Source organism: Mya arenaria, chromosome 2 (assembly GCF_026914265.1).
Source record: "Mya arenaria isolate MELC-2E11 chromosome 2, ASM2691426v1".
Classification (NCBI taxonomy): Eukaryota; Metazoa; Mollusca; class Bivalvia; order Myida; family Myidae; genus Mya; species Mya arenaria.
Window position 1 is genome coordinate 45,466,731 of NC_069123.1, and position 13,739 is coordinate 45,480,469.

The 13,739-nt window shown below is 37.0% G+C and overlaps 1 protein-coding gene and 1 long non-coding RNA gene across 2 annotated transcripts in view; both read right to left on the reverse strand.

Annotated features, from left to right (window-relative positions):
- Positions 1 to 500: 500 nt before the first annotated feature.
- LOC128243171 (uncharacterized) lies at positions 501 to 1,715 on the reverse strand. Its single transcript, XR_008262784.1, has 2 exons — positions 1,592 to 1,715; positions 501 to 1,094 (listed from the first exon to the last, which is right to left on the reverse strand). It is a non-coding gene; the product is annotated as an uncharacterized LOC128243171 (long non-coding RNA).
- Positions 1,716 to 2,605: 890 nt separating this feature from the next.
- LOC128243079 (proto-oncogene tyrosine-protein kinase receptor Ret-like) overlaps positions 2,606 to 13,739 on the reverse strand; it is a 96,311-nt gene continuing 85,177 nt past the window's right edge. The window contains exons 17-24 of the mRNA XM_052960594.1: positions 12,228 to 12,354; positions 10,766 to 10,888; positions 9,901 to 9,971; positions 8,000 to 8,040; positions 7,625 to 7,721; positions 5,905 to 6,004; positions 5,425 to 5,500; positions 2,606 to 4,734 (exon numbers count right to left, since the gene is read on the reverse strand). Coding sequence (XP_052816554.1) covers positions 4,298 to 4,734; positions 5,425 to 5,500; positions 5,905 to 6,004; positions 7,625 to 7,721; positions 8,000 to 8,040; positions 9,901 to 9,971; positions 10,766 to 10,888; positions 12,228 to 12,354 — 1,072 coding nt within the window. The 3' untranslated portion in view covers positions 2,606 to 4,297. The remainder of the gene's footprint in view (positions 4,735 to 5,424; positions 5,501 to 5,904; positions 6,005 to 7,624; positions 7,722 to 7,999; positions 8,041 to 9,900; positions 9,972 to 10,765; positions 10,889 to 12,227; positions 12,355 to 13,739) is intronic.

Genomic DNA, 13,739 nt, shown 5'->3' on the forward strand with positions numbered 1-13,739 from the left:
CTGGAATTTGTCAGAATGAAAATCAGGAATAACTATAAAACTATAACTAATAAAAATTGCAAATAAATATTTGTAAGACCACAACAATTTAAATGTCTAATTTAACGGGTTTCTTTCCGGAGATTAAATTTAAACATCATCAAATCTTCGAAATTATAACCCAGCTAACACAATAACGTTGTGACAACGTTGTATACAACGTTATAATGTATGGTTTTTTAAACGTTGTGACAACGTTATGACACAACATTCCCACAACGTTGTTACAACATTCCCACAACGTTGCGTACAACGTTAATATAACATTGCCACAACGTTGTGTACAACGTTAAAATGTATGTTTTTTCAACGTTGTGACAACGTTATGAGACAACATTAAATGAAAGGTTTGATTCCTGGCCTGGGTTTCTCCGGTTATCTTACAGTTTACACGCATTTTTAGTCAATTAATAACTAATGTACAATCGTTATAAAAGAAATAAAATAGAAATATATAAGTACACTTTTGTCTTTATTTATTTCCTGAGAATGAGAAAAATGACAAACAATATATGCGAACTAGAACCATCACAGAATGTAACATTATGGGACTAGAATGATAGCATATTTGAAAAGGGGGAGGCGCAGTGTGAAGGAATATTATCAAGTCTACTGGTATTCGGTCACCAGCAATCAAATTAACATTAAGATCTATGGAGAAAGCTAGCTCAATTGTGGGTCAGATACCTGAAATTCATTAACATAACATGTGGACAAACAAATAACAGAGTGATTACAATCCACATTGTTTTTACATGTCCCATCATATTATCATGAAAATACCCAACAGAAACTCCAAATTATTCTTCTAAATAATCAAGTTAAGTAAAATATTGATTATTATTCTTTTGGTATGTTAATTACAAGTTTCAAAAACATTTCTCACTTCAAATGTTCACATTTTAAAATATGTCAATAATATTTTGGAATTACAGCAATATTCCTTTTCAGTGTCAAAGCACAAAACTGAAATAAAATCTTTCAGCACTCTCATACACATCTGCAAATTTTCACTCTGGTACTGGATTCTCTTCCATAGCATCCATGTTGAGTTTCTGAAACATATAAATTAATCCCAAATGAAAAAATAAACAATTTTTAGCAATTAGTTTTGTTCAAAGGGATTCATGCATGTTCCAAATTGAGCAACATTAATATTGATTTAAACAAAGGAAAACCATCAAGAACGTTTTTTTACAGTTTAATTCCTGGATTTATATCAAGTAAGCATAAACAATTCAAACAAAAATGGTGCTAAACGATACTAACTAAATATAATTTTAACTTTTAATTCCTGGCATGAAATAATTATTTTCATCTAAGCCTTGGTCGTTTTGTTACTCAAACTGTCATTCATAGCAATGTTTAGTGATCATGCCATAATAATAGGAAAGAAATACAATAAACCCTGACTTACAAAGTTACATAAACCTGTTCAACATATTAAAGCTTGTTAAATGGGTGGGTGGGGAAATATCAACAACTCATTCAACTGTTACAAATTATTAAACAATCAAATATTCATTCACATTATTTATTTCTGAAAACATACCTGCGTGATGCTTGTCTGTGTGCTGTACTTGAATAATGATTAAGCCGATAAATGCAGCTTATGCTTTCTATTTTGCGAGTCTATTAAGTCTTCCTTTGTTTTCGCTTTCCGATTTAACGCGCACGCCAATAACAGATAGAGCTAGGTAGAGTATCAGATTCGAATTAATCAATATCGCATGTACTGCAACCAAATCACATTTTTAAGGGATTAATATGCATAAACAAAAATAAATGATTTTATTCAAGAGTAATTAATACATTATTTGAAAGTATCAAAACTCCAGATTCGAAACTATGTCTATATATAAACACAACGATCGTGCAACGTTGTCACAACGTTGTTAGGACTTGTAAAAAATGTTTTCTTTACAACGTTAATTCAACGTTGTAATAACGTTATTTTGTAACCAAACTTTGAAATTATTTTTTTTTAATTGCAAATCATTTCTTATGCTATCATTTACATTATATAAGCATTTTATGGACTATATGAACGAATTTAAACTATAAAAAATAATTGTAAAATCGTTTCTTAACGTTGTCCCAACGTTGCCACAACGTTGTACAACAACATAACATTTGTACAACATTGGCACAACGTTGTACTAACGTTATGTGTTAGCTGGGAAAAGCATAAAGAAACTATAGTTGACTATTTCACAAAAGGCTATAGACAGTATTATGTTTAACATCTGGAAGAAAATAGTAGAAAACGTTATTGTTCTTTATTTGTACCAGTTAGAATTTAAGACCAACAATTACTATTAAGGTCATTTAAAATTGGACAATCAAGGAGCTATGAAATGTTATTATGAAGGTTGTCTTCTACTCTCGACTTATCGTAGCCTTATTTTTTCCATAATATGCCTGTTTCTGTTCACAGTTCAAAACCTGGATGCACACTTACTTTCAGGACAAAGACACGGAGCAGTCATAGAATACCATTTCTGACAATTAAACACTTTATTAACATAAATCGTAACATGAAACGCTATGTACAAAGTGTGGTTGCAATACCGGCCGATCAATTTATTCGTGATAGAAACTTAAGTTACATTTTTGGAGGGAAATAAATGGTTTACAGGGAGGCTTGAAAAAGTAATAAACGTGACAGGTTATTGAAGGAGTTATATACTATAAAGCCACGCCCCATGCGATTGATCGTATTGCAACTGTATTCACCCGACAGATCTGAGTATTTATTTTAACAATTACACGTTTCAATCAAAGAACACGAAACTGGAATAAGTCAGAAAAGGAATAACAAATCAGGAAAAAACTTAAATATTGCAAAACACTCTTAATTAGATCACAATAAAAATACATGTCCAAGGCAACCCAGTTTCCTTCTGGAGAAAATACAGGAATGTCATCGTCAGTACATATGAGTAAGTCGCGAAATATAAGTCTGCCTTATCACTGACTTGAATATCAAAAATGCAATTGAAAAAGAGATAAGTTCTATCATATATTGCAACTATGTCGAAAGCTGAATGTACCTTTTGACTAATGGATGTTGCCAATGAAATCTTACTTTAACAGTATCATAGCTTGACTTCTCTGTTTTATTGAAACAAGGCAGACAACCGTTCCAATTTTTAAATATTTTCGTGCATTTTTCATTATGATCCTTACAAAACAACGCATTTGAGACAAAATGCCAGTAATAAAATCAAAATAACAAATTTCAGTTATTTTTTTCAGTCAGCAAAAGGCAAAACTTATAAACGCCTGGGTTATGGGCCTGGCTTTGCAAGTGTGCAATTTTTGTGATGTGACTTCTTTCTCCGATAATTTGACGAACTGATTGTTGATCAAAAATGTATCATTCATTTGTGTCACAACCTTCGAATGGCATCTTTTTACTAAAAAGTAAGTCATAAATATCTCTGTCCTTATAACAGTTTGTAAACAGTACTAAACACACCCATAACCTTGTATCACTAATCTGGGAAAACGAGCAGTTCCTTTCCAGAGATATGTATAAGCACAACCAAAAACGAAATTTACGAAAGAAAGGTTGTGACCATCTAAATTCAATATTTCATGATTTCTCCTTCATAAATTGATGATTTTAACTTCACAAGTTAATGATTTCAACTATACCAAAGATTTCTCGATTTTAACTTAACAATGTCACGTCTTCACAATTTCGTGAATTCTTAAATATGAGAAATCGTGAAAAAGTGAAGTTTAACTCGTGAAATCGTGAAGTTACAATCGTGAAATCATACATTCGTGATGTTGAAATCGTGAATTTGTGAAAATAAAATAATGAAATATTGAATTTGAAATGTCACCACCGGTATTTCGTAGAAGTTTGATTACAATTTCATTATAGCCGCATTCTTCCAGTTGTACCAACGGAGAGAAGAATAAACAACTAGCTTTAGAGTAAAATAACAGATGTGATATCATCAAGTGGAAGTATGGTGTCAGCAGGCAATGTGTCATCGTGTACTGTGACGACAGCAGGTGGTGGCTTTCTGGAGCACCGTAATGTCAGCACCCAGTTTAATTCTGGTAAACTGTCACGTCAGCAGATAGTGTTTCATCGTGCGCTTTGACGTCGGCAGGTGGTGGATTCCTTCTGAACTGCGACATCAGCAGGCAATGGATTCCGAGAGCACAGTGATGTCAGCAGGCAGTTATTTCAAGTGCACTGGACCGTCAACAGGTGATGAGTTCCTTATGCAATGTGACGTCAGCATGTGGTGGTTTCCTGCTGAAATGTGACATCGGGAAGGAGTGTCACACCTTCACATGGATACACTGTCTGTTTACTGCGGCTTGTTCTGCCTGGTAAAATACAGGAATCTGACTTCCGGCGGAAGCCTGTGTCAGCTTCCGGTTCGGGAACACTATAACTGTTTTGGCGAGTTTTTGTCCGGAAAGATTCGGGGCTGCCGGCGATGTCTAGCAGGGGCGTCATCTGGTTGGACGTTTCTCTGTCCCCGTCGCCCTTGTCCTCCCTCCGCCTCACGCGCCGCGACAACGGCAAAAGATATGCATCCGGCGAGTACAAGTCATTGCATACAGTCGGCGCGTGCTTATCTTCAATAATTCCTTTTTGACAAGCATCCGCCGCTCGGATTGCTCCTTTCTGAAGAGCGTGTTTAAAACTTGAATGCTGGTCTGCTTCTGAAAAAAAGAAATTGCAGAATAATGTAATCTTAGGAGTATAGTAACACAACTTTACATATAATATTCTAAAAGTACATAAATCATAAAATACATTGTCATAATAAATCTTATTCGACGTCTGCATGTTTACGTTGTACGGTCATGACGATTTACGTGCACACTTATTGCAACTTTTTTGTGTTTATGTCATATTATTAAATTCAGGCAAGTTAAGACAATATCGTCCACGAAAGTAAGCTGTGCAAGTGCTTGTTGTTGAAACAAAATTGCCATCTACGTTGTTAAAACTGCATTCCGTCCAATACTAAAAGATAATGGTATTGTCATAATATGATAGCGCAGTTCACTTATATTCGCCCAAATGGCGTGAACACGGCCATTAGCGTGGCTGCTGGGACGGGCGACCTGTGCCCCAGCTAACAGCCGGGACAATCAATTTCCGGGAACCGCGCCGCTCGACCCGCCATCGACCACAATGACTGTCTAACTAACCATATGTTGGACTCATGCAACATGACGTATTATGCGCCATTGTCATGAAATAAAGTAATTCGCAGGTTTTAAAACTTTTTCATAATATATTTTGTGAAATTACTTGTGCCTAGGCATAAAATACGCCAAAATACCTGCCCAAATATCTACAATTGAAGTGAATGAAAGAGGTTTATAACTAAAGCAAAAATATACCTTGCAGTTTCAATTTTGTAGATTTTGTTTGTAGACCAGGGGCGGCCGTCGCCATTTGAGACAAGTCGAGGTAACCCTGCAAATACACCATTCCACGTTTACATTCATGACTATGTCGGGGAATGGGCGTTCATCATCATTTATCATCATAAATAACAGTTGACATTTTGAATTAGATTATCGTGTTTTTATTCAGTCATTTTCAATTTATTGACATGTTTATGTATAATGTCTGTAATTATGATCGCCGGTCCTTTGAGCGGCAAAAGTGCATTTGTCACCACTCACGTTGTCAAAACGCAATTTTTTGGTCAAAGCAATGCTACAAAACACGGGTACTTGATAAGTATCCATTTAAGAGGTGTAAAAGGCAACGTAAAAATTCCAAAACTTCAACGTTTACAAATTGCGCGACAAGATATGTTACATGTGGCACATATATACAGCGAGTTACGTCCCTTGCAACACAGTAAAACCCACCGTCTGTTCCTGAAGAATGCGGTCGAAGATGATCGCGAGTGAGGCGAACGACGGACGATCGGTCGCGTCTATCTTCCAACATTTCTGCATCACAGCGTACCTGCCAAAAAACAAGCCAATAACCAGACAATCGAAACAGGTCGACGCAGTGACTGATGAAAACTTTGGGTCTTTAAAACACATGAACAGACTGCCTGACAGGTGGACGCAGTGACTAATGAAAACTTTGGGTCTTTAAAACACATGAACAGTCAGCCTGACAGGTGGCAGTGACTTATGTAAACTTTAAATCATTAAACACATTGACAATGTCATTAAGCTTATGAGCAGATTTTACTACGAAGTAGACAAATAAATATACGGGCAGAAAACACAGACGGACAGAGAATCTCAGTGACGACTATAACCTTCGACTCACGTGTATGGTTATTGCCAGTTCATACGATAGCAATATACGTCTCGTGGTATATATCATCATAAGTATTGTAATAAAGCATTGTTAACCTCAAGATATAATATCGTTAGTCTCGAGAACGTATATCATACGTGATATAGCATTGTAAGTATCGTGATATAGCATTGCAAATATCGTGATATAGCATTGTTAGTATCGTGATATAGAATTGCAAGTATCGTGATATAGCATTGCAAGTATCGTGATATAGCATTGTAAGTATCGTGATATAGAATTGCAAGTATCGTGATATAGCACTGCAAGTATCGTGATATAGCATTGTAAGTATCGTGATATAGCATTGTTAGTATCGTGATATAGAATTGTAAGTATCGTGATATAGCATTGTAATTATCGTGATATAGCATTGTAAGGTTCGTGATATATATTATTGTAAGTATTGTGATAAAGCACTGTAAGTATCGTGATATGGCATTGTAAGTATCGCGATATAACATTGTACGTATCGTGATGATATAGCATTGTCAGGTAAGTATCGTGATATGACATCGATATAGCGTCGCATTCTTCGTATTAACTCATTGTTAGTCTTGATATAGCTTCATCAGTGTCGAGATAAAGCGTCGAAAATATCTCGTGATATAGCCTCGTTCGTCCCGTGATGTAGCACCATAATACAGCATTGTAAGTCTAGAGATGTAGCGTCATAATACAGCATTTTAAGTCTAGAGATGTAGCGTCATAATACAGCATTTTAAGTCTAGAGATGTAGCGTCATAATACAGCATTTTAAGTCTAGAGATGTAGCGTCATAATACAGCATTGTAAGTCTAGAGATGTAGCACCATAATACAGCATTGTAAGTCTAGAGATGTAGCGTCATAATACAGCATTGTAAGTCTAGAGATGTAGCACCATAATACAGCATTGTAAGTCTAGAGATGTAGCGTCATAATACAGCATTTTAAGTCTAGAGATGTAGCGTCATAATACAGCATTTTAAGTCTAGAGATGTAGCGTCATAATACAGCATTGTAGCGTCATAATACAGCATTGTAAGTCTAGAGATGTAGCGTCATAATACAGCATTTTAAGTCTAGAGATGTAGCGTCATAATACAGCATTGTAAGTCTAGAGATGTAGCACCATAATACAACATTGTAAGTCTAGAGATGTAGCGTCATAATACAGCATTGTAAGTCTAGAGATGTAGCGTCATAAGGTTCTCGATATAGCAACGCTAATGTCGTTATAAAGTCTCGTAATATAGCATAGTTTAATATTCTCGTTATATTAGAATCTCACATTTCGTCTGCGCAGTTTTCCGGGCGGTCCATCCGGTAGCCGCCCATAAGGAGGTTGTAGAGTCGCTCCGGGGGGATGCCAGGATATGGAGGCGCACCTGAAACACGTTCAATGTACAAATCACTCGATATAAAAAAAATCCTTTACATTTTCGGATGGATCTACCGCTCTCATACTGATACATTAAAAAGACTTAAAACATATATCTTGTTATATAAAATATCATGGAATGTATGTAGCCTTTCCTATGATAAATGCAATAATTTAAACATTCTCCACGATTACAGTCTCTTAAAATATCATGACGTAAAGTGGGGGAAGTAATCATTATAAGCCGTGATGAAGTGTATAACTGGAAGAGTACAGATATGTTACCTAGCGTCACAATCTCCCATAGGACGATCCCATAGGACCAGCTGAAACACAGAACAGATTACTATACGAGAAGTCATCGTGAAATAGAGCGTTTGACATAAAACGTTACATCAACGTACGTACATATCACTCCCAGTCACCCTAGTTACATCAGTGTACGTACATATCACTCCCAGTCACCTTAGTTACATCAACGTACGTACATATCACTCCCAGTCATCCTAGTTACATCAGTGTACGTACATATCACTCCCAGTCACCCTAGTTACATCAACGTACGTACATATCACTCCGAGTCACCCAAGTTACATCAACGTACGTACATATCACTCCCAGTCACCCTAGTTACATCAACGTACGTACATATCACTCCCAGTCACCCTAGAGTTACATGAATGTAAGAACATATCACTCCGAGTCACCCAAGTTACATCAACGTAAGAACATATCACTCTGAGTCACCCAAGTTACATCAACGTAAGAACATATCACTCCGAGTCACCCAAGTTACATCAACGTAAGTACATATCACTCCGAGTCACCCAAGTTACATGAACGTAACAACATATCACTCCGAGTCACCCAAGTTACATCAACGTAAGTACATATCACTCCGAGTCACCCAAGTTACATGAACGTAAGAACATATCACTCCCAGTCACCCAAGTTACATCAGCGTACGTACATATCACTCCGAGTCACCCAAGTTACATGAACGTAAGAACATATCACTCCGAGTCACCCAAGTTACATCAGCGTACGTACATATCACTCCAAGTCACCCAAGTTACATCAACGTAAGTACATATCACTCCGAGTCACCCAAGTTACATGAACGTAAGAACATATCACTCCGAGTCACCCAAGTTACATCAGCGTACGTACATATCACTCCGAGTCACCCAAGTTACATGAACGTAAGAACATATCACTCCAAGGCTCCAAAATACATCAATGTACGTACATATCACTGCAAGTCACCTAAGTTACAACAACGTACTTCACCCAATTTACATGAATGTACGTACATATCACTCCGTGTCACCCAAGTTATATGAATGTACGTTCATATCACTCCGAGTCACCCAATTTACATAAATGTACGTACATATCACTCCGTGTCACCCAAGTTATATGAATGTACGTTCATATCACTCCGTGTCACCCAAGTTATACGAATGTACGTGCATATCACTCCGAGTCACTCAAGTTATATGAATGTACGTACATATCACTCCGTGTCACCCAAGTTATCAATGTACGTTCATATCACTCCGTGTCACCCAAGTTATACGAATGTACGTGCATATCACCCCGAGTCACCCAAGTTACATGAATGTACGTACATATCACTCGTGTCATTCAAGTTACATGAATGTACGTACATCGCACTCCGGGTCAACCAAGTTACATGAACGTACGCACATATCACTCCGTGTCACTCAAGTTACATGAATGTACGTGCATATCACTCCGTGTCACCCAAATTACAAGAATGTACGTACATATCACTCCCAGTCACCCAAGTTTGATTAATGTACGAACATGTCACCCGGGTCACCCCCAGTTACATCATGTACTAACATGTCATTCCCAGTCACCCAAGTTACATTAATGTTCGAACATGTCACCCGGGTCACCCCCAGTTACATCATGTACTAACATGTCATTCCCAGTCACCCAAGTTACATTAATGTTCGAACATGTCACCCGGGTCACCCCCAGTTACATCATGTACTAACATGTCACTCCCAGTCACCCAAGTTACATTAATGTTCGAACATGTCACCCGGGTCACCCCCAGTTACATCATGTACTAACATGTCACTCCCAGTCACCCAAGTTACATTAATGTTCGAACATGTCACCCGGGTCACCCCCAGTAACATCAGTGTACGTACATATCACTCCTAGTTGTGTAGATCTGGGCGTACAGGGACTCCGGAGCCAGCCACTTCACTGGGATACGACCCTACAACGAAACAACACAATAACTTAATTAGCTTAAGTCAAAAGGAATTTCGCGGACAAGTCTTGTATCCAAAAATAATATCCTGTCTAGAGCTGGTGCTATGGCTTGGAAATTTTGCATAAGTATGCACACAGGCTTTTATGCCATACACATGTCATCACTCATGTAGCGTTACACGCTTTTTTTTCGACATTAAAGCGTGTCGGTTTATGGTCACTATAAGTATAATCATATAACATATGAATTAACATAATAGTGTTAACAGTTTAATATAAACAAATACGTGTGGTTAACAAACAAATTATTTACAGACAAATTTTTATCATTATAAATTGTTTAACGTCCCTAAAAAACATGTGGTGTATTATTACTGTATGAACCTGAAACTGTCTGAAGTAATGGCGATGCAAAACAGCTACAACATATCGAGTGAACATTAACAAATCATTATAAGGCCATTACTTTAGGATGTCTAAGGTAATTCGAACTCATCCGGTATTTTTTTGATTCTTGTTTAATTTCGAGAAAGGACAGTGTTAATTTGATTAGCTTTTTACGACTTTAGGGCCAAGGCAAAATTGCAAGGGAGTAACTAAAGAGATTATTCAGGACTCGACTGAGAAAAATGCCAATCGAGCTGGCATTGCAGTTGCTTATATACAGAGAATTTATGACTCTTTGGTCGAAGTACCATCAGCGCTCGTCTAATATTGATATATTACTGTAGTGTTTTACGGCGTGTTTATTTCGTTACGGGTTTGGAACTTTTTGAAACCGGAATTGCGAGCGCGTACCTTGCTCTTCTTCATGTAGGTGTCCGCCTCATACACGTCTCGCGTGAGCCCGAAGTCCGAGATCTTGAGGTGGCGGTTGCCAGCCACCAGGATGTTCCGCGCCGCCAGGTCCCGGTGAACAAGCTGCGCAAACAGGAATGCAATATATTGTCTTTTTACAGCACCATCCATGCGCACGCTTCTCTGATTTATGAGCAAGTCAATCACCTTAATTACATACAACTTGTTACTAAGAAAAATGGTATGTAATATCATGCAATCGTATACTATGGCATGGACATTATTCTGTTGAGTTTCATTTAAACTGCAAAGATTATACTCAACTCACTGGCACCGGATCTTCAAACTAAATCATTTTTAAAAAAAATGATTGAGTTAGAAAATCCGGTGCCAGTGACTCAACTTTAATAACTTGGTGACGGCAACGACGGCCACAAAACAGGGCTTATGATGAGACAATAACGCTTCTCATGGAAAGCAGACAAGCTGGAATGCTGTTATTCGTTAAGTGTCCGCATATCATATGGTTAAGGACCACTGACTCGAGTTGTGTGGATTTTTTTCTATCTTTCAGTGATCATTTTTAAACAATGAAGACCAAAAACATATATGCGACGTGTTTCTGTTATGTATGCGTATGTTACGCATTTGTCTGCACTTTTTTATTTTCTACATCGTGAACAACCTTTACTTTCAATATATGTATACACACTGTTTCATATTACTTACCTCTGTCAAGGGAGACAGAAAAACCTTATTAATCATTAAACTTTTCATAACTGTACATTATGGATTAAAACACAAATCTACATTAATTGAAACGTTAAATTAATCATTTTTTTCAAATAGTAAGGAAATAAATTGCGATCAGAAAACATTAGTGTGTTCAAAGCATGTACCTACAAATGAGATTATTGCCGTTCATTTTCCATAATTATGGTAGTAAAAGTTATATAGTGTATTTAGGTAGAGACGCAATTTGGTAGTGACCAACAGCATAAATACCGAAAAAATAAAATATATAACACATCATCATCACCATCATCATCATCATCGCCGTAGTTCTTGTTGTCTGAATCATAATCATTTTAAAACAACACTATATACACACGTTATTATCGTGAGTAAAGCAATTATTCACTAAGCAAAATTATTTCAGACACCAGCATAAAATAACAAGACTACACTTGGAATAAGGCCAGACAACCTCGAATGAACAAGTGCACGAGAAACAATATTTCCACCAAAACCAAACCGATTCATTTAATATATAACAATTATAAAAAGAAACAATTTGGAAACCAAATTGATTGTATATATTGTTCTATATATCTAGCATCAGTAATTATGATAGTATACATTTATAGTTTAGGCTACTTGTGAACCTAATTAGCTACCGAAATACGGCGTAACATAACATATCCTCCTGCGTATATATATGGAAGCTACGACTATGTGCTACCTTGATTTCGCTGAGATAGGTCATGCCCTTCGCGATCTGCCACGCAAATGAGAGGAGGTCACGTGTAAACAGGAGATCGCCCGTCAACTGTGCGTCCGTCTGTTCGTGGCTCGCCGGAGACTTGAACCTATACACAGAGATACACAGCGATAAACAAGAATGACCGATAACTAGGAGATCACTTAAGGCTGGCATATAACTTCCAATTCGACCTTTAATAAAATTTGATTGAATTCATATTGTTAAAACGTCTGAGAGTGTCTGTTTTAAGTTCAACATTTTAATATGTACTCTTGAGCATTTTGGCGAAAGTACGAGTACGCATTTGTGTGACTCGTTTGTTACAAACTGTAATGCAAACTGTGTTTTCTGTTCATGAATATAGGGTATATAAACTGTAGCTTAAACGCGCGAATAATTACTTTTCTAAGTGTCATGTCAGACATGTAATAGCTAACATGAAGTAAAATATCAATGACTAAGAAAGGACGGGGTGCGCGTAGTGAACGGGCCGCCCTTTTTTACCATTCAGATTTTGATTCAGGTGGTTATTTAGCTGCATGACTTAGAATAAAACCTCATTGGCTGACGCATCGTCAACACAAAATCGGACGCAGGAAATGTGTATCCGATGAGTGGCAGTACGTTGACCTTTAAACACCCGCGAAATTTGAAAGTACTAAATTATTACCTTTCTGCATTTTCATTGGCTGAAAATGTATGTTGTGTTTTAATAAATGTTTAAATAATAAGCCATATTTTAGCCTATCGGACTTGAATCACAGGCGTCTGAATCATTATTTGTCTCTAAAATGTTGATTAAAATCATTTTGGGTACGTTTCTTTCTGATATAATAAAGGCACTAAATATCTTCAGATGTGTTGTCTATCCCATTTTATGTACCCAAATTGATTTTAATCAACATTTTAGTGACAAACAATAATTCAGACACCTGTGACTTGAATGAGCAATCGTAACAACTCGGCCATCTCCGGCAAGCTTCGAGATAGGCCATATCTTGATACTAGCCGAGGAGTTCCGATTGTTGAATGAGGACATATAGCACGCTTAACTGTTAAGAATTGAACAACTGCACAGACATGACGGCATAATTTGGTTCCCCGCCTGATAAAAATATGTTATTCACTAATTTAATAATAATATATCTAAGTCAGGGGGTACACGTAGAAGGGCTCGCTCGTTCTACCTTGATGCTATGAAATTTAAAGATTATTAATGTTATGTTATGTTATCATTTACGACATTGTTGTCATATAATTTGTTATTCAATGTGAGTTTGTTAATTAGGATTGTTATCAAAGTAAACCTGCATTCCCTGCGAATTTGGCATGGTACACTATATCCCATTTACCAATGTGAATTACAAACTCGTCAGATCGGGGTTTGTAAGCCCAACGTCAAGTGAATTTGGACAGTAACCACCCAAACAGCCTGGTTTATCCTTCGTCACTTATGACAATTACACAATCTTTAAGTAGTGGTGATGTCAC